Below are 13,109 nucleotides of genomic sequence, written 5' to 3'. Positions count from 1 at the left end.
CCAAACACTCATGGCCCGACTACGGCGCCAAAATAAAAGAGAACCCAACATGCGACAACGGTCCCGTTCACCCCCAACTGGACACCACTACTGATCATCGGGAAAAGAAACATAGTAATGTTGAGAGTCTTCGTCGAACTCCCACTTGAGCTCATACGCGTCTCCTAGAGCGGAATCATCAGGCCCTGCATCTAGTGTAATAGTAATCTGTGAGCCACAGGGACTCAGCAATCTCGCACCCTCGCGATCAAGACTATTTAAGCTTATAGGTAAGGCAAGGTAAATATATGTGGAGCTGCAGCAAGCGACTAGCAAGTATGGTGGCTAACTTATTCGCAAAAGAGAGCGAGAAGAGGAGGCAAAGCGCGAGCGAGAAACTAGAGAGCAACCTGCGCAAACATTACTCCAACACCGTGTCCGCTTCCCAGACTCTGCCGAGAAGAGGCCATCACGGTAACACACTCAGTTGATTCATTTTAAATAATTAAGGTTCAAGTTATCTACAACCGGACATTAACAAATTCCCATCTGCCCATAACCGCGGGCACGGCTTTCGAAAGTTCAATCCCTGCAGGGGAGTCCCAACTTAGCCCATGATAAGCTCTCACGGTCAACGAAGGAATATACCTCCTCCCAAGACGTTCTGATCAGACTCGGTTTCTCGGTAATTCAAGACACTTTGACAGGTTAAAACAAGACCAGCAACACCGCCCGAATGTGCCGACAAATCTCGATAGGAGCTGCACATATCTCGTTCTCAGGGCACACTCAGATGAGCCAGACGTCGGGTAGGCCAGCCCAGAGTTGCCCCTGGTAGCCTCGGACATCGCTCGGTTGGACCAACACTCAAAGGAGCACTGGCCCGGGGGGTTAAAATAAGATGACCCTTGAGTCTGCAGAACCCAAGGGGAAGAAAAGGCTAGGTGGCGAATGGTAAAACCAAGGTTGGGCATTGCTGGAAAAGCTTTAATCAAGGCGAACTATCAAGGGGTTCCCATTATAACCCAACCGCGTAAGGAACGCAAAATCCGGGAACATAACATCGATATGACGGAAACTAGGGCGGCAAGAGTGAAACAAAACACTAGGCGAGAGGCCGAGCCTTCCACCCTTTACCAAGTATATAGATGCATTAAGATAACAAGATAATATAATGATATCCCAACAAGTAAATAAATGTTCCAACAAGGAACGGCCTTCAATCTTCACCTGCAACTAGCAACGCTATAAGAGGGGCTGAGCAAAGCGGTAACATAGCCAATCAACGGTTTGCTAGGACATGGTGGGTTAGAGGTTTGACATGGCAATTTGGGAGGCTTGAAAGCAAGTGGTAGGCATCGTATCAATGGCATAGCAAAAGAGCGAGCAAACTAGCATAGCAAAGATAGTAGTGATTTCGAGGGTATGATCATCTTGTCTGCACAGTTGTCAGAGTTGACTGAATCCTCGAAAGCAAACTCAACGGGCTCCTCGTTAGCGAACTCGTCTCCCGGCTCTACCCAAACAAGACAAACAAGCAACAAGGGCACAATCAACCATGTGCAAACTCAAACAACGCAATGCAAAGATGATATGCTATGCGGGATGCGATGTGGGATGCAAAATGCAAGATATGACAGGAAATGCATGAATCTGGCCTCAACTTGGAAATCCAAGTGTGCCACTGGAAAGATGAGATGAAATCGCTTGAAAACGATATAAAGGACGCCGGAATCGGAGTTACGGTTTGGAAATGGCAAGCGATTCAAATATGGCACTGGTCTGCGATTTACAGCAAGTAGGCATCTAAATGCAATGAGATGAACATGCTATAGCACCCAAACATGACAACAAAATACATGGCAGGGATGCATACAATATGCTTAACAAAAGTCTAGCACTGAGCTACGGCCAATTCATCCATTAACAGGTTCAAACAAGCATGGCAAAAATGCATATGGCAAACAGATCTCAGACTTAGTGAAATCAACACTTGTCTGGAATTTCAGATCAGGTAGCCCTCTTCGGAGCAACAAAACTACATGTTACAGGACCTGAACATGGCAAAGTAAAGCATGGAATGGAGCTATTCAAAGAGCTTAACAAAAGTCCCTTAGTGACCTTGAGTCAAAAGGGATCAGAAAATACAATTGCAAGCATGTGAACATAGCAAAAACATAATCAGTTTTCATACTTAGTGAAAACTGACACATGCTGAAATATAACTCAAGTAGGCATGTTTACGAGCTCGATGCACTCATTACGGTGCAAGTCATGGCAAGAAAAGCATACACCCATCAAGAAGGCACAAAATGCAATCTAGACATGGCAAGAATAATAGCATAGCATGCACGGATCAACTACAACATCACCGGCAAAATTGCAAACAAGTTGACAATCTGCCCAGATTCACAAAGTAGCAAAAGTAGAGCTCGATTGACTCAAGCTAGGGTGCTCCATAATTGCAAACAAAGACATGGATGGATAGAGCACTACAATATTAACAAAACATCCTTACTGATCATCCTCAAAAGAGGCACGGATCACTAGGAAACAACAAGAACATATGGCATCATGAGATAAACAGCTCCAGGACTTAGTAATTTCACTAAGTCCCTGAAAACAGAATTAGCAAGTGCACCACTTTGCAAGCATGCACAAGTCACCACACACATCACAAAAATACATGGGTTGCACCTCTGTAAAGATGACAAAACCCTTAACAAAACATATGTAGAGCATCAGGGCATATCATGCACACATTAATCATGGCAAAAATGACAAAAACCTAAATGGAGCAGCAGATCTGACAATTATCTCAAGTAGCCCTCTTCTAACAGCATTTCGGGCATCAAGATGAACTCAAATGAAAATGATGCAATGGAATGGAAATGATGTACTCTCTGAGATGAACATTTTGATATGCTATATGCATGAATCGGAGCTACGGATGCAAAGTTACGGGGTCATGAACATGAGCACTTGGACTGAAAATATCAGGGACTTAGAAAAAAAACCTCAGATCTAGGGTTTGACCGGCGCGCGAACCGAGGCGGCGGCGGGCACTGTTCACGGCCGGCGGATCCGAGGTCGCCGGCGGCCGGCGAGGGCGAAGCGAGGCCGGAGAGGTCGCCGGGGTGGCGGAGCTCGGCGGGGCGGCGGACGGAGCGCGGCGGAGGCGGCGAGCGGCGCCGCGGGGCGTCGGGGCGGCGGCGGCGACCCGGGAGGAGAGGCGGCGCGGCGCCGGTCGAGGCGGACGCCGACGATGGCGAGGCGGCGGCGCGGCGAGCGAAGGCGGCGGGGTCGAGGCGCGGGCGAGGGAGCCGGGCGGCGGCGGCGCGTGGGCCGGGAGGGCCTCCCGCGGGCCGCGGCGGGCTTCGGCGGCGGTGGCGGCGACAGCCAACGGTGGCGTGCCACGTGGCGGCGGCGGGGCGGAGCGGACACGTCCGGCCGGATTCGGACGTGTCCGGCCGGTGCGGGGGCGATTTCTAGGGTTTCAGGGAGGAAGGAGATCCGAAAACGGAGGGGTTCTTTAAATAGGCATAGAGGGAGCTAGGAGAGTCCAAATGAGGTGCGGTTTTCGGTCACGCGATCGTGATCAAACGCTCTAGGTGATGGAGCAGAGTTAGATGGGTTTTGGGCCAAATTGGAGGGGTGTTGGGCTGCAACACACACGAGGCCTTTTCGGTCCCTCGGTTAACCGTTAGAGTATCAAACGAAGTCCAAATGATACGAAACTTGACAGGCGGTCTACCGGTAGTAAACCAAGGCCGCTTGGCAAGTCTCGGTCCAATCCGGAAATGTTTAATCCCCACACACGAAAGAAAGCTAGAAAAGACCACCGAAGGAGAACGAAGCGCCGGAATGCAAAACGGACAACGGGGAAAATGCTCGAATGCATGAGACGAACACGTATGCAAATGCAATGCACATGATGACATGATATGAGATGCATGACAACGACCACAACACACGGAGACAAAGAACCCGAACCCGAGATAATAAATTAACTTAACGTCGGAAACGGCAAGAGTTGGAGTACAAATAGGGAAAGTTACATCCGGGGTGTTACATACTACCTTCTTAACTAAATATAAGACATTTTTTGCAGAGAAATTGCTTTTGGAGGCCGAGCTCCATGGAGGCCATCAAATGCAAAAATCAAAATTCATGAAAATTCACTTTTTACATTTCAAAAAAATCTAAAAAAAATATAGTTATAGATGAAGGCATAATGCACAAGTGTGTAAATTTTCAGGACGAAATACATTGAAAAATTCTTGGTCATGAGGATGAAAAAGAAACAAATCTGAGGTTTTTTTAACACATGATACTATTCATCCTCTCATACCAAGAATTTTTCTTTTTTATACAGGTCGCATTTTATCCTGAAATTTTACACACATACACCTGATATCTTTTTTTTTACTTTTATAAAAAAATTCAGATTTTTTTTGTTACTAAAAGTTTTGATTTTTTCAAAAAATTGGCCTCCATGGAGGCCGAGGTCCCAAATGCCATACTCGTTTTGCAGTCCAATTTAAACTACAAAAACGTCTTATATTTAGTTATAGAGGGTGTATTTAATTGTCCACAGCTTCGACGTTTCTTCACCTCGAGCATATGTTTGGCTTGCTCCAGCGCATCCGGGTCCGCATGCCGCAATTCATTTCCTAAAAAGAAGGACATTAATGGCGTTGTTCCTCCACAACTAGGAAATTCTCCAACATTTTTGCAAAGAGTTAACAGGAGGAGCAGGGTAACCAAAATGTTGTAGCACCAGTTATGTCAAGTATGAAATGCACATTAATCCAGCATTCCCTTTCCAAAAGGATGCCACCAAACCAGTCCAATATTCTAATGGTCAATACGTGCACGCAACGATAAATAATTCGATTATTAAATTCTAAATTTGTAAAGTATTGATTAGAAGGGGAAAGGGCAGGCCAAGTCGTCGTTTATAAAAGGATCCTCCTGCCTGGTAGTAGCCTCGTCATTCTTCCCCTCAACAATTCAACCACACAATGCTGAACGGAGCCGACGAGTGGTGCGCCTTCGTCTGACGGACTGCTGGCCCAGCTGAGGCCACCAACGCTCAGGTCAGCGAAGCACGGTTCAACTGGTACATTTTATATCGAGAAATAATAAAGAAATGCCAGGCAAAAGAATAGGTATATCTCATCATCTGTTAGGAAACAAAATCACACCGCTTTCGTTTATAGAATAGCGAATTGTATTGTGGTCTTTGGCTGACCGCCTCTGGACGTGCTTCCCTTCACCTTCAAGGCGGCTCTTGGAGTTCGACCGTTTCAACAAGTCTCTGATTCATCTTTTCCCCTTCTTTAACAGCGCACAAGACGCGGTCTTGGATCTCTGCTTCTCTGCCCTGTTTTGAAGTTTCGCCATAAAGAAAAGCCTCTTTGCTTCGAGAGACAGCCACCATAGTCTCTCTCCGCTCCGGTATGCACAAACCAACCTCTCGGGGCAGTACCTGATTCCCGCTTATGCATGTGATCTGATTCTCATAGGAGTAACCCAGGTGGCATAATTGCTTGATCCTGGGCTGCCAGCACCAGCACGGTTCCTGACCCGAGAAGATGTTCTCCTTCAAGTCCAGGTAGAGTATTTAGTTTCTTCCCGAGTTTTCTTATCCAAATCATCGAATCATTTGTTATCTGTTGGCCAACATGAATCATGGTTGCGGTTCCATGAAATTTAGGTTTCTGCCGAATTTCTTGTGTTGTTATTTCTTTGTTTCGATTACTGTCAACAATCGATGAACCAACAGGGGCTTTGTTTTATGTTCACAGCGTCAAGTCATCTTCCAGCGGGAACCAAGTTTCCACGCCGCGCTTCACTGAGGAATCAGATATGCACGAGCAGTTGAACAAGTTGCAGGAGGAGCTGGTAAGGGAGAAAGAGGAGAAGGTACGTGCACTGGATCAGATAGAGGAGCTCAAGAAGAAAAGCAGTAAGAAGAAGAAGCTAAAAGGCAGCAGTGGAGACGATCAGTTGGACCTTGCACGCAGATTAGAGCAGTTAGAAGTTGAGCTGGAGGCAGCAAGGGATTCAGAGAAGAACATGCTAGTGTCGCTGGAGGCCCAAACAAAGCAGCTTGAACAAACTAAGGTATCTCTGGAGGAGGCCAAGCTTGAGATAGATTCGCTTGAAGACAACAACAAGACCTTGGTGGCACTGTCCTCTAATCCAACTAGACAGCCAGCCAGGAATTTCAGAAGAATGGGTGTAATGTCCTTCTCCTTTGCCGATCCTGGTGAGGTGGAGACATTCTCATTACAGCGTGACCTCAAGTTGGCTGTCGAAGCCGAGGAGAAGTGCAAGAAAGCCATGGATGACTTGGCGATTGCCTTGACGGAACAAACCACGGCAGCTAGAGAGGCAAAAATGGAGCTCTCGATGGTGCAAGCTCAGTTGAAAAATGCAACAACTGAATTGGAGAACTCAAAGGCCTCTCTGGAAATCATGGAAGAAAAGCTCCGGTTGGCACAGGAAGAGGCTGCCAGACTGAATTTTGAGTCGGATGAGTTGGCAGCAGCCTCAAAAGAGAAAGAGAGAGGACTCATCGATTGCATCAAGATATTTGAGGGGGAGATGAACAAAGCAAAGGAAGAGAATGACAAACTGTTTGAATCACAGAGAGTGATCAGAGATGAGAATTCCAGGCTGAGGGAAATGCTGAAGCATGCAGTTAATGAAGCCAATGTAGCAAAAGAATCCTTGGAGATTGCCAGGGTAGAAAATTCTCAGCTTCAAGAAGACATGTCTGAGAAAGAGAATACCTTAAAGAGCATCGTCCAAGAATACGAGTCCTTGAAGGTAAGTGAGGCTGCTGCACAGAGTAGCATTAGAGAATTGAAGGACATGATTGATGCTATGTTCAGTTCAGAGTCGACCAAAACCTCGGCAGAAGCATCACCCATAGATGCCAAGGGAGGCGACAGGAAAGGAAGATATGTGGCAGCAGATAATATGTACTCTGATGCTGAAAGCTCTCCTCGTTCAAAGGATATTAGGAGTCCTGCAAGGCAGCAAAAGAGGACGATTCTTAGGAAATTTGGTGACATAATGAAGAAAAGAAACCCTCAAACTCAAAGTGTAATCTAGCATCCTCAGGCACCAGGCAGTGACTAAATACAAGTATACACTCTAGATTCCATTTTTTTTCTTCAAATCCCTTTAACTCAAGATAGTTATAATGCTTGACAAAATGAGATGTTCCAAGTGCGGAGAAACCCTTTTATCCATTCAGTTTTACAGATGTAAATTACAGAGGATGTAACATATATGTAAAACATACAGGTAGTGAAAATACGAAACCCGAAATAGTTTCTAGGGCTGCTTGACATATGCTGCCTCCACCTTTCAATCTGCTACATCTGAAAGCTTGTTATGAACATGGCAGATGATAGGTAGCCAAGACGAGGCTGCCGCACAACAAGAGCAGGGGAGAAACTTGGGGAGGATAGCTGGGACTATTTTTCTAGTTATCTATTGATTGATATTGCCAGGCATTAGTGCATTACATAGCCAGCTTACAACTTGGAGGCTAGGCCGAACTAACAGATTTTAGGACACAACTAACTTGAGAATCAAGAAATATCTCTAAGAGATTTAAACTGCTAAGGATAACTAGGGATGCTTATCCCCTTAAGTTTCAGGCGTGGCTCTTTCCATCATGGGCTTCTTGTGCCTCCTGTAGGTTTGTATGTCTATCCCCACATAACAAAGCTTGATATGGAAATTCTTTTATGTTCAAGACTAATGCAGAAACCTAGCAATGTGCAATTTAGCAGTCCTAGTCTTCTCATAACAGTCTGCAGAACCTGTTAATGAGTTTAGGAATATTTGCAATTGAACTTGCCTAATCGTTGTTTATCTATTGTTCTCTAAACAAAAATATTTCAACGACCAGGTAAAATAAATACCTAATTTCCCAGTTCTAAACTTCCTTGTCCATGTGTTGCGAGTTTATTATTTATATAAAGTCAAATAAAACTGCATTCCAGTCCGCATACCCAATCATAAGCTCTCAAGATAAAAAAAACTAGAAAACCACCTCTCCACTATATATCCAAAGCAAAATAAAGCATGCAGCTACTAAACTAGGATTTGCAACAGCAGCAGCTAGACCAATGTTGTAACATGGAAAATGTCAGTTTATCTGGATTACCAAAATATACAAGTGACTTCCATTTAAGCAAACCAATATGCAGCTACTGCTCTGTTCTCTAACGTTGTTCCTGTATGCATAATTTTAACTTGCTGCTGACCATCCTCTGTGGATTGAATTTTGCGGCAATGACAATTCCAATTAATGACATCAAAGGGAACAAAAGAGGAATAAAGAGCTCATGGACGAACATCAATCCTTTGTTAACGATGTAAATTTCACGGAGGTCTAAAGTCCCTTCTGTCCATATAGATCAAAGTAACATCGCAGCAAGCATATCCCACTAGGCAATGTCTAAAATACATGTATGATTCTGTAGAGTACCAAATACCGGTCCGCTAGAAAAACTATAGCACTCTCCTTGCGATTAATAGACCTGACAACCATGTGTTCATCCCAGTCAAGGTCGCAGATAGAAATTCCTAGGTAAAACTGGATCAAGATTGTTTTATCACCCAGAACAAAATTATTTCCATGATCAATAGAAATGATTATGGAAATGACCTATAAAGACTGTTTCTTCTACTTTCTAGTTTCAATTTCTTTATAAACAGCAGGGGGGCTTCTTTTATTGAAGGAAAAAAGCCCAGGTTTATCATGATACTAACATCCATTAGACTCGTCTGTTTAAAAGCCATGCAGGGAATCCATGTACCTGAGACAAACAATCTAAGGCCTGTAAATTTGATCCTTGAACTCGCAGACAGATACTCTGATTGAGCAGAGGCTGCAAATGACATGTGTGCATGAAGAGTATGAAAAGCCCTATCCAGATTCCTGGGACATCTCTACCATTGTATGAGTTTCATTGGCCATCATTTGCATATGAAAGCTGATTTTTCTCAGCTCAGATATGATCTTGTTCATCTCTGGATGAGATGCATCACCACCCACAAACATATGAACTCTATTAGCAATTTCAGTCCAGCTGTATCCAGGTTGTTTCTTCACACCTTTTTCCTTCATTTGACCTCTTATTCGATTGACTTCACCCCACATGCCAGCAGCAGCATATATATTTGAAAGCATCACATAAGGCCCTGAACTTCCTGAGTCTGACTGCACAAGCATTTTCGCCGCAAGTTCACCCAACTGCACATTACCATGAGTCTTGGAAGCCCCCAGCAATGCACCCCAAACATTCTTCTCAGATTCAAATGGCATGTCTTTTATGTAACTACATGCTTTCTCAAACTGTCCTGCTCGACCCAATATATCGATAATACAAGCATAGTGTTCAGCTCCTGGATATATCGCGTATTTGAATGACATAAGATCAAATAGTTTCAAGCTGTCATCCACCCTGCCAACATGCCCACATGCTGATAGCACACTAAGGATGGTAATATCATTCGGTATCAGCCCACGTGTTTCCATCTCATGGAAGAGAGAAATAGCTTTCTGATATTTGCCATGTTGTGCATATGCCGCAATCATTGTGTTCCACGAAACAATGTCCTGGCTTTTAAGATTTATGAAGACCAACTCTGACTCACTGACATCACCACACTTGCTATACATTGTGATCAAAGCATTACAAAAAGATGTGCTAGATTCTAACATTGTTTTGACAGCAACAGCATGTGTTGATCTTCCTTGTCTGAGCAAAACAAGAGCAGAGCATGCTGTCAGGGTTGCAATAAGAGTCGCATGATCTGGTTTTGTACCTTCTCTGAGCATTATGATGTGCAATTTCAAAGCTTCTTCTCCGTATCCATTATGAACATAACCTGCAGAAATATGGAAAGTGAAATGTGAGGATTTTCGAGAGTTCAGTGGCAGCATTAAAAAGAAAAAGACCTAGGTAGAGTTTTTTCTTTTATTATGAATTCTATCCCCCGCGCCCCCCTAATGAAGTGAAATGGTTCTCTCAGTCAAGAACCTCAACAACAACGTAGGGTGCACGCCATCCAAAAGTTCGAAACACATTAGTCCAAGGCTTCAATAGTCCAACCAAACCATCCTGCAGCATTGCACTCCAGAGTTGCAACCAACAATTAAGGCATGAGTTCCTAACAATTGCAAAATTGTAAGGAATCAATATCATCAGGCATGAATTTTGTAATTTTTTTCTTAGAGAACATTGTTGATTCAGAGTATTACAACCAACATTTAGTTCATGCCAAGCAAGAAAATTTAGTGACTATTTGTTTCTTAATTGTGAAGTTCACTAGAGGTATAAAATTGACACCAAACACTGTCAATTGTTTGAAACGGCAAAAGGCAAACAACAAAAATCATTTACAACCGCTAACTCATGCAAATGCATGCACTTACGCAAATCGATTCGAGAAAGAACTGATGCACAAACTCAAGAACAGCTTGAAGATATGAACAGCCAGGATGGCTTGGCATGGAGGTAAATACACAACATCCAATAGAAGTATCCAAGCAACATAAGAATTCTTAGGACTGCACATAGTATTAAGCAATTAGCAAGCTGCATAATGAGAAAGGAATAGCAACCTGCAATCATGGCGTTCCACGAGATGACATCTTTGACATAAATCTCATCAAAAAGCTTCCTGGCGCTCTCCACATCTCCTTCCTTGCAATATCCAGTGATCATGGCGGTGGATGCCATGACATTCTTCTCTGGCATCGCTGCAAACAGTTTTCTTGCCTCGTCGAGCATGCTGTTGTCAACATACCCACTTATCATCGCTGCCCACGACACTAAGTTCCTCTCTGGCATTTCGTCAAACACCGCACGCGCCCTACCCACCTCCCCACGTCGCGCGAGCCCATCAACCATGGTGGTGTACGACACCACGTTCCTCTCAGGCATTTCACCGAACAGCCTCTCCGCGTCGTTCATGCAGCCGAGCCGGACGAGCCCGGCAAGCATGGCGTTCCACGAGGCCACGTTGCGACGCGGGGTGCGCGCGAAGTAGGCGGAGGCGGCAGCGAGGTCGCCGTGCGCGAGGCAGCCGGCGACGACGGAGTTCCAGGAGATGACGTTGCGGGACGGCATGTCGTCGAAGAAGCGGCGCGCCGCGGGCAGGTCCCGGCCGACGCGCCAGAGCGCGGTGAGGAGCGCGTTCCAGGAGACGACGTCGCGGCGGGGCATGGCGTCGAACACCCGGCGCGCCGCGGCCAGGTCGCCAGCGCGAGCGAGGGCGGTGATGCGCTGGTTGTCCCGGACGAGGAGGCGAGAGGCGACGATGGCAGGAGCACGCGCTGGGTGCATTGGGACAGCATGTGTGTCGGTGTTGGCCGCCGAGCGTCGATGGAACTCGTATGGGAAAGCAAGCAGAGATTGCACATAATGAAAGAAAAAAAAAGGGTTTAAGATTCCCTTAAAAAAATGGTTAAAAAACTCCCCCTTCCTGTTTAGTATTGCTGTAGAAACCCTTTCAAAAATGAGAGCGCCTAGAACTCATCTAGATGAGACATAAGTATGGTCTCATTCACATGATGTCATCCCCTGTTGTTGCAGTCCGGTTGAGTCCCCCTTTAACTTGTTTCGTCCACTGGGCCAGTTTTTAGTTTGGGCTGGTTTTAGTTGTTGTTTTTCGGTTTGGCCCGTCAGTTTTTGGTTGTTGCTTACTAGTTTTGGATGTCTGTTGTACACGCACGCGCAGAAAAGCCCAAAAAATTTGCATCGCACGATCCAGTCGCTTCTAACTTGGTTTTCTTTCTCTGTTAGTACGATTTGTGCTTGGCTGGGATTGTTTTTTTGCCAGCAGCAGCGTTGCCACAAGCAACGTCCGGCCTAAGTTTGTCCTTTGTATAATTTTTCTAATGTGCAGTTCTCTAGCGGTTTTCTGTTTGGTTTTTATGCTTCTTATAGAAAATGTTGAAGTTTTTTTATTTTTCCTGTTTAAGTTTTTCTATTTTTCATGCTCCTTGTAGAAAAAATGAAATATATATATTTTTTACATTTGTTATGATATTTCACAAAAAGTGTTCTCACATATAAAAAAATCCTATCATGTATTAAAAATATAAAGATGCATTTGAAAATGTATAATATCATTAAACAATATTCATTATGTATTAAAAATGTTTAAAAATGTATTTGCCTCGCCGTCTCCAAATCGGATGCCTCGTGCGTCGAGCAAAGGTGCGGAGCGGGAGGCTCGTTCGCCAAAGGCTTCAAGCTTGTCGTCCACGTCTCCTCCTCCTCCTCTGCGCCACCGATTCAAACAGTGCAAATGGGAGACAAAATAAATGCAAAAATAAATGTGTTTGTGTGGATATACATCGGAGAACCATTGTTGCTGTGGAGATCTTGCAGAAAACCCCCCTAAAAAGGTTTAAAAATAGCAGTTGACTATAGAACACTGTGTTTAGTCTAAAAACACATAGAGAAAGCATTTTGGGGGTCTGTCCTTGTAAAAAATTGAGATTAAAAAAAGGGTCACTAAACACACTAGTGCGCCTACAACAAAAATCAACAAAAAAAGAGACGAAAAAAGGGAAAAAAATAGTTGTGTGTTCACTAAGGAGTAACAACTAGGGGCTCTCAAGTTAGTTGGCACTTGGTTGCAAAATTTTAGCTTCAAAAAGATACGGAAAAAAGTGTTTGTGAAATATAAACTATCGAATCAAAAAAGGTTGGACGTGCAAAAAAAGAGGCATGAACACAAAGAATCATAGTTGCAAGTCAAAAAGAAAAATGGTGGACTCCGTAAGATCACAAAACACAAAAATGCAAATAATGACACTTTACTTGCAAGTGGCAACAAACAAACAAAATATGATCCCACAGTTTCTAATCGACCCTCGACCGACAAGTGGCATGAAACAAGAAAACCCAGTTGCAAAGTTGACTATTGACTTGAACTAGAATCAACAAAAAAATGTTGCAAGCCCAATGTCCACATGCAAGTGGGCATCAAAATAAAAAACCCAGTTGCAAGTCGAGTGTCCACTTGCAAGTGGCATGAAAAAACAAATGAACCAGTTGCAGGGGGAATGTCGACTTTCAAGTGGC

General features: G+C 44.4%; 2 protein-coding genes across 5 annotated transcripts; one reads left to right on the top strand and one right to left on the bottom strand.

Annotated features, from left to right (window-relative positions):
- The first annotated feature begins 4,818 nt into the window (after positions 1-4,818).
- LOC125544378 (myosin-11-like) lies at positions 4,819-7,345 on the top strand. 4 transcript variants are annotated; one of them, XM_048708043.1, is made up of 4 exons: positions 4,819-5,078; positions 5,329-5,439; positions 5,519-5,596; positions 5,790-7,345. In XM_048708043.1, the coding sequence occupies exons 3-4, from the start codon at positions 5,577-5,579 to the stop codon at positions 7,102-7,104; spliced, it is 1,335 nt and encodes a 444-aa protein (XP_048564000.1). In that variant the 5' UTR covers positions 4,819-5,078; positions 5,329-5,439; positions 5,519-5,576; the 3' UTR covers positions 7,105-7,345. The 4 variants fall into 4 exon arrangements, with proteins under 4 accessions (XP_048564000.1, XP_048563999.1, XP_048564001.1 ...); XM_048708044.1 differs by lacking the exon at positions 4,819-5,078 and adding an exon at positions 5,134-5,150; XM_048708042.1 differs by having other exon boundaries at positions 4,821-5,078; positions 5,329-5,596.
- Positions 6,883-11,418, bottom strand: LOC125544377 (pentatricopeptide repeat-containing protein At4g02750-like). The gene is made up of 3 exons (XM_048708040.1): positions 10,637-11,418; positions 8,826-9,900; positions 6,883-7,018 (listed from the first exon to the last, which is right to left on the bottom strand). The coding sequence occupies exons 1-2, from the start codon at positions 11,358-11,360 to the stop codon at positions 8,936-8,938; spliced, it is 1,689 nt and encodes a 562-aa protein (XP_048563997.1). The 5' UTR covers positions 11,361-11,418; the 3' UTR covers positions 6,883-7,018; positions 8,826-8,935.
- Between the last annotated feature and the right edge of the window lie 1,691 nt (positions 11,419-13,109).

This window comes from Triticum urartu, chromosome 3 (genome assembly GCF_003073215.2).
Source record: "Triticum urartu cultivar G1812 chromosome 3, Tu2.1, whole genome shotgun sequence".
In the NCBI taxonomy this organism is placed as follows: domain Eukaryota; kingdom Viridiplantae; phylum Streptophyta; class Magnoliopsida; order Poales; family Poaceae; genus Triticum; species Triticum urartu.
Note: the sequence above shows the minus strand (reverse complement) of the source record. Positions and strands in the feature narration are given on the sequence as shown.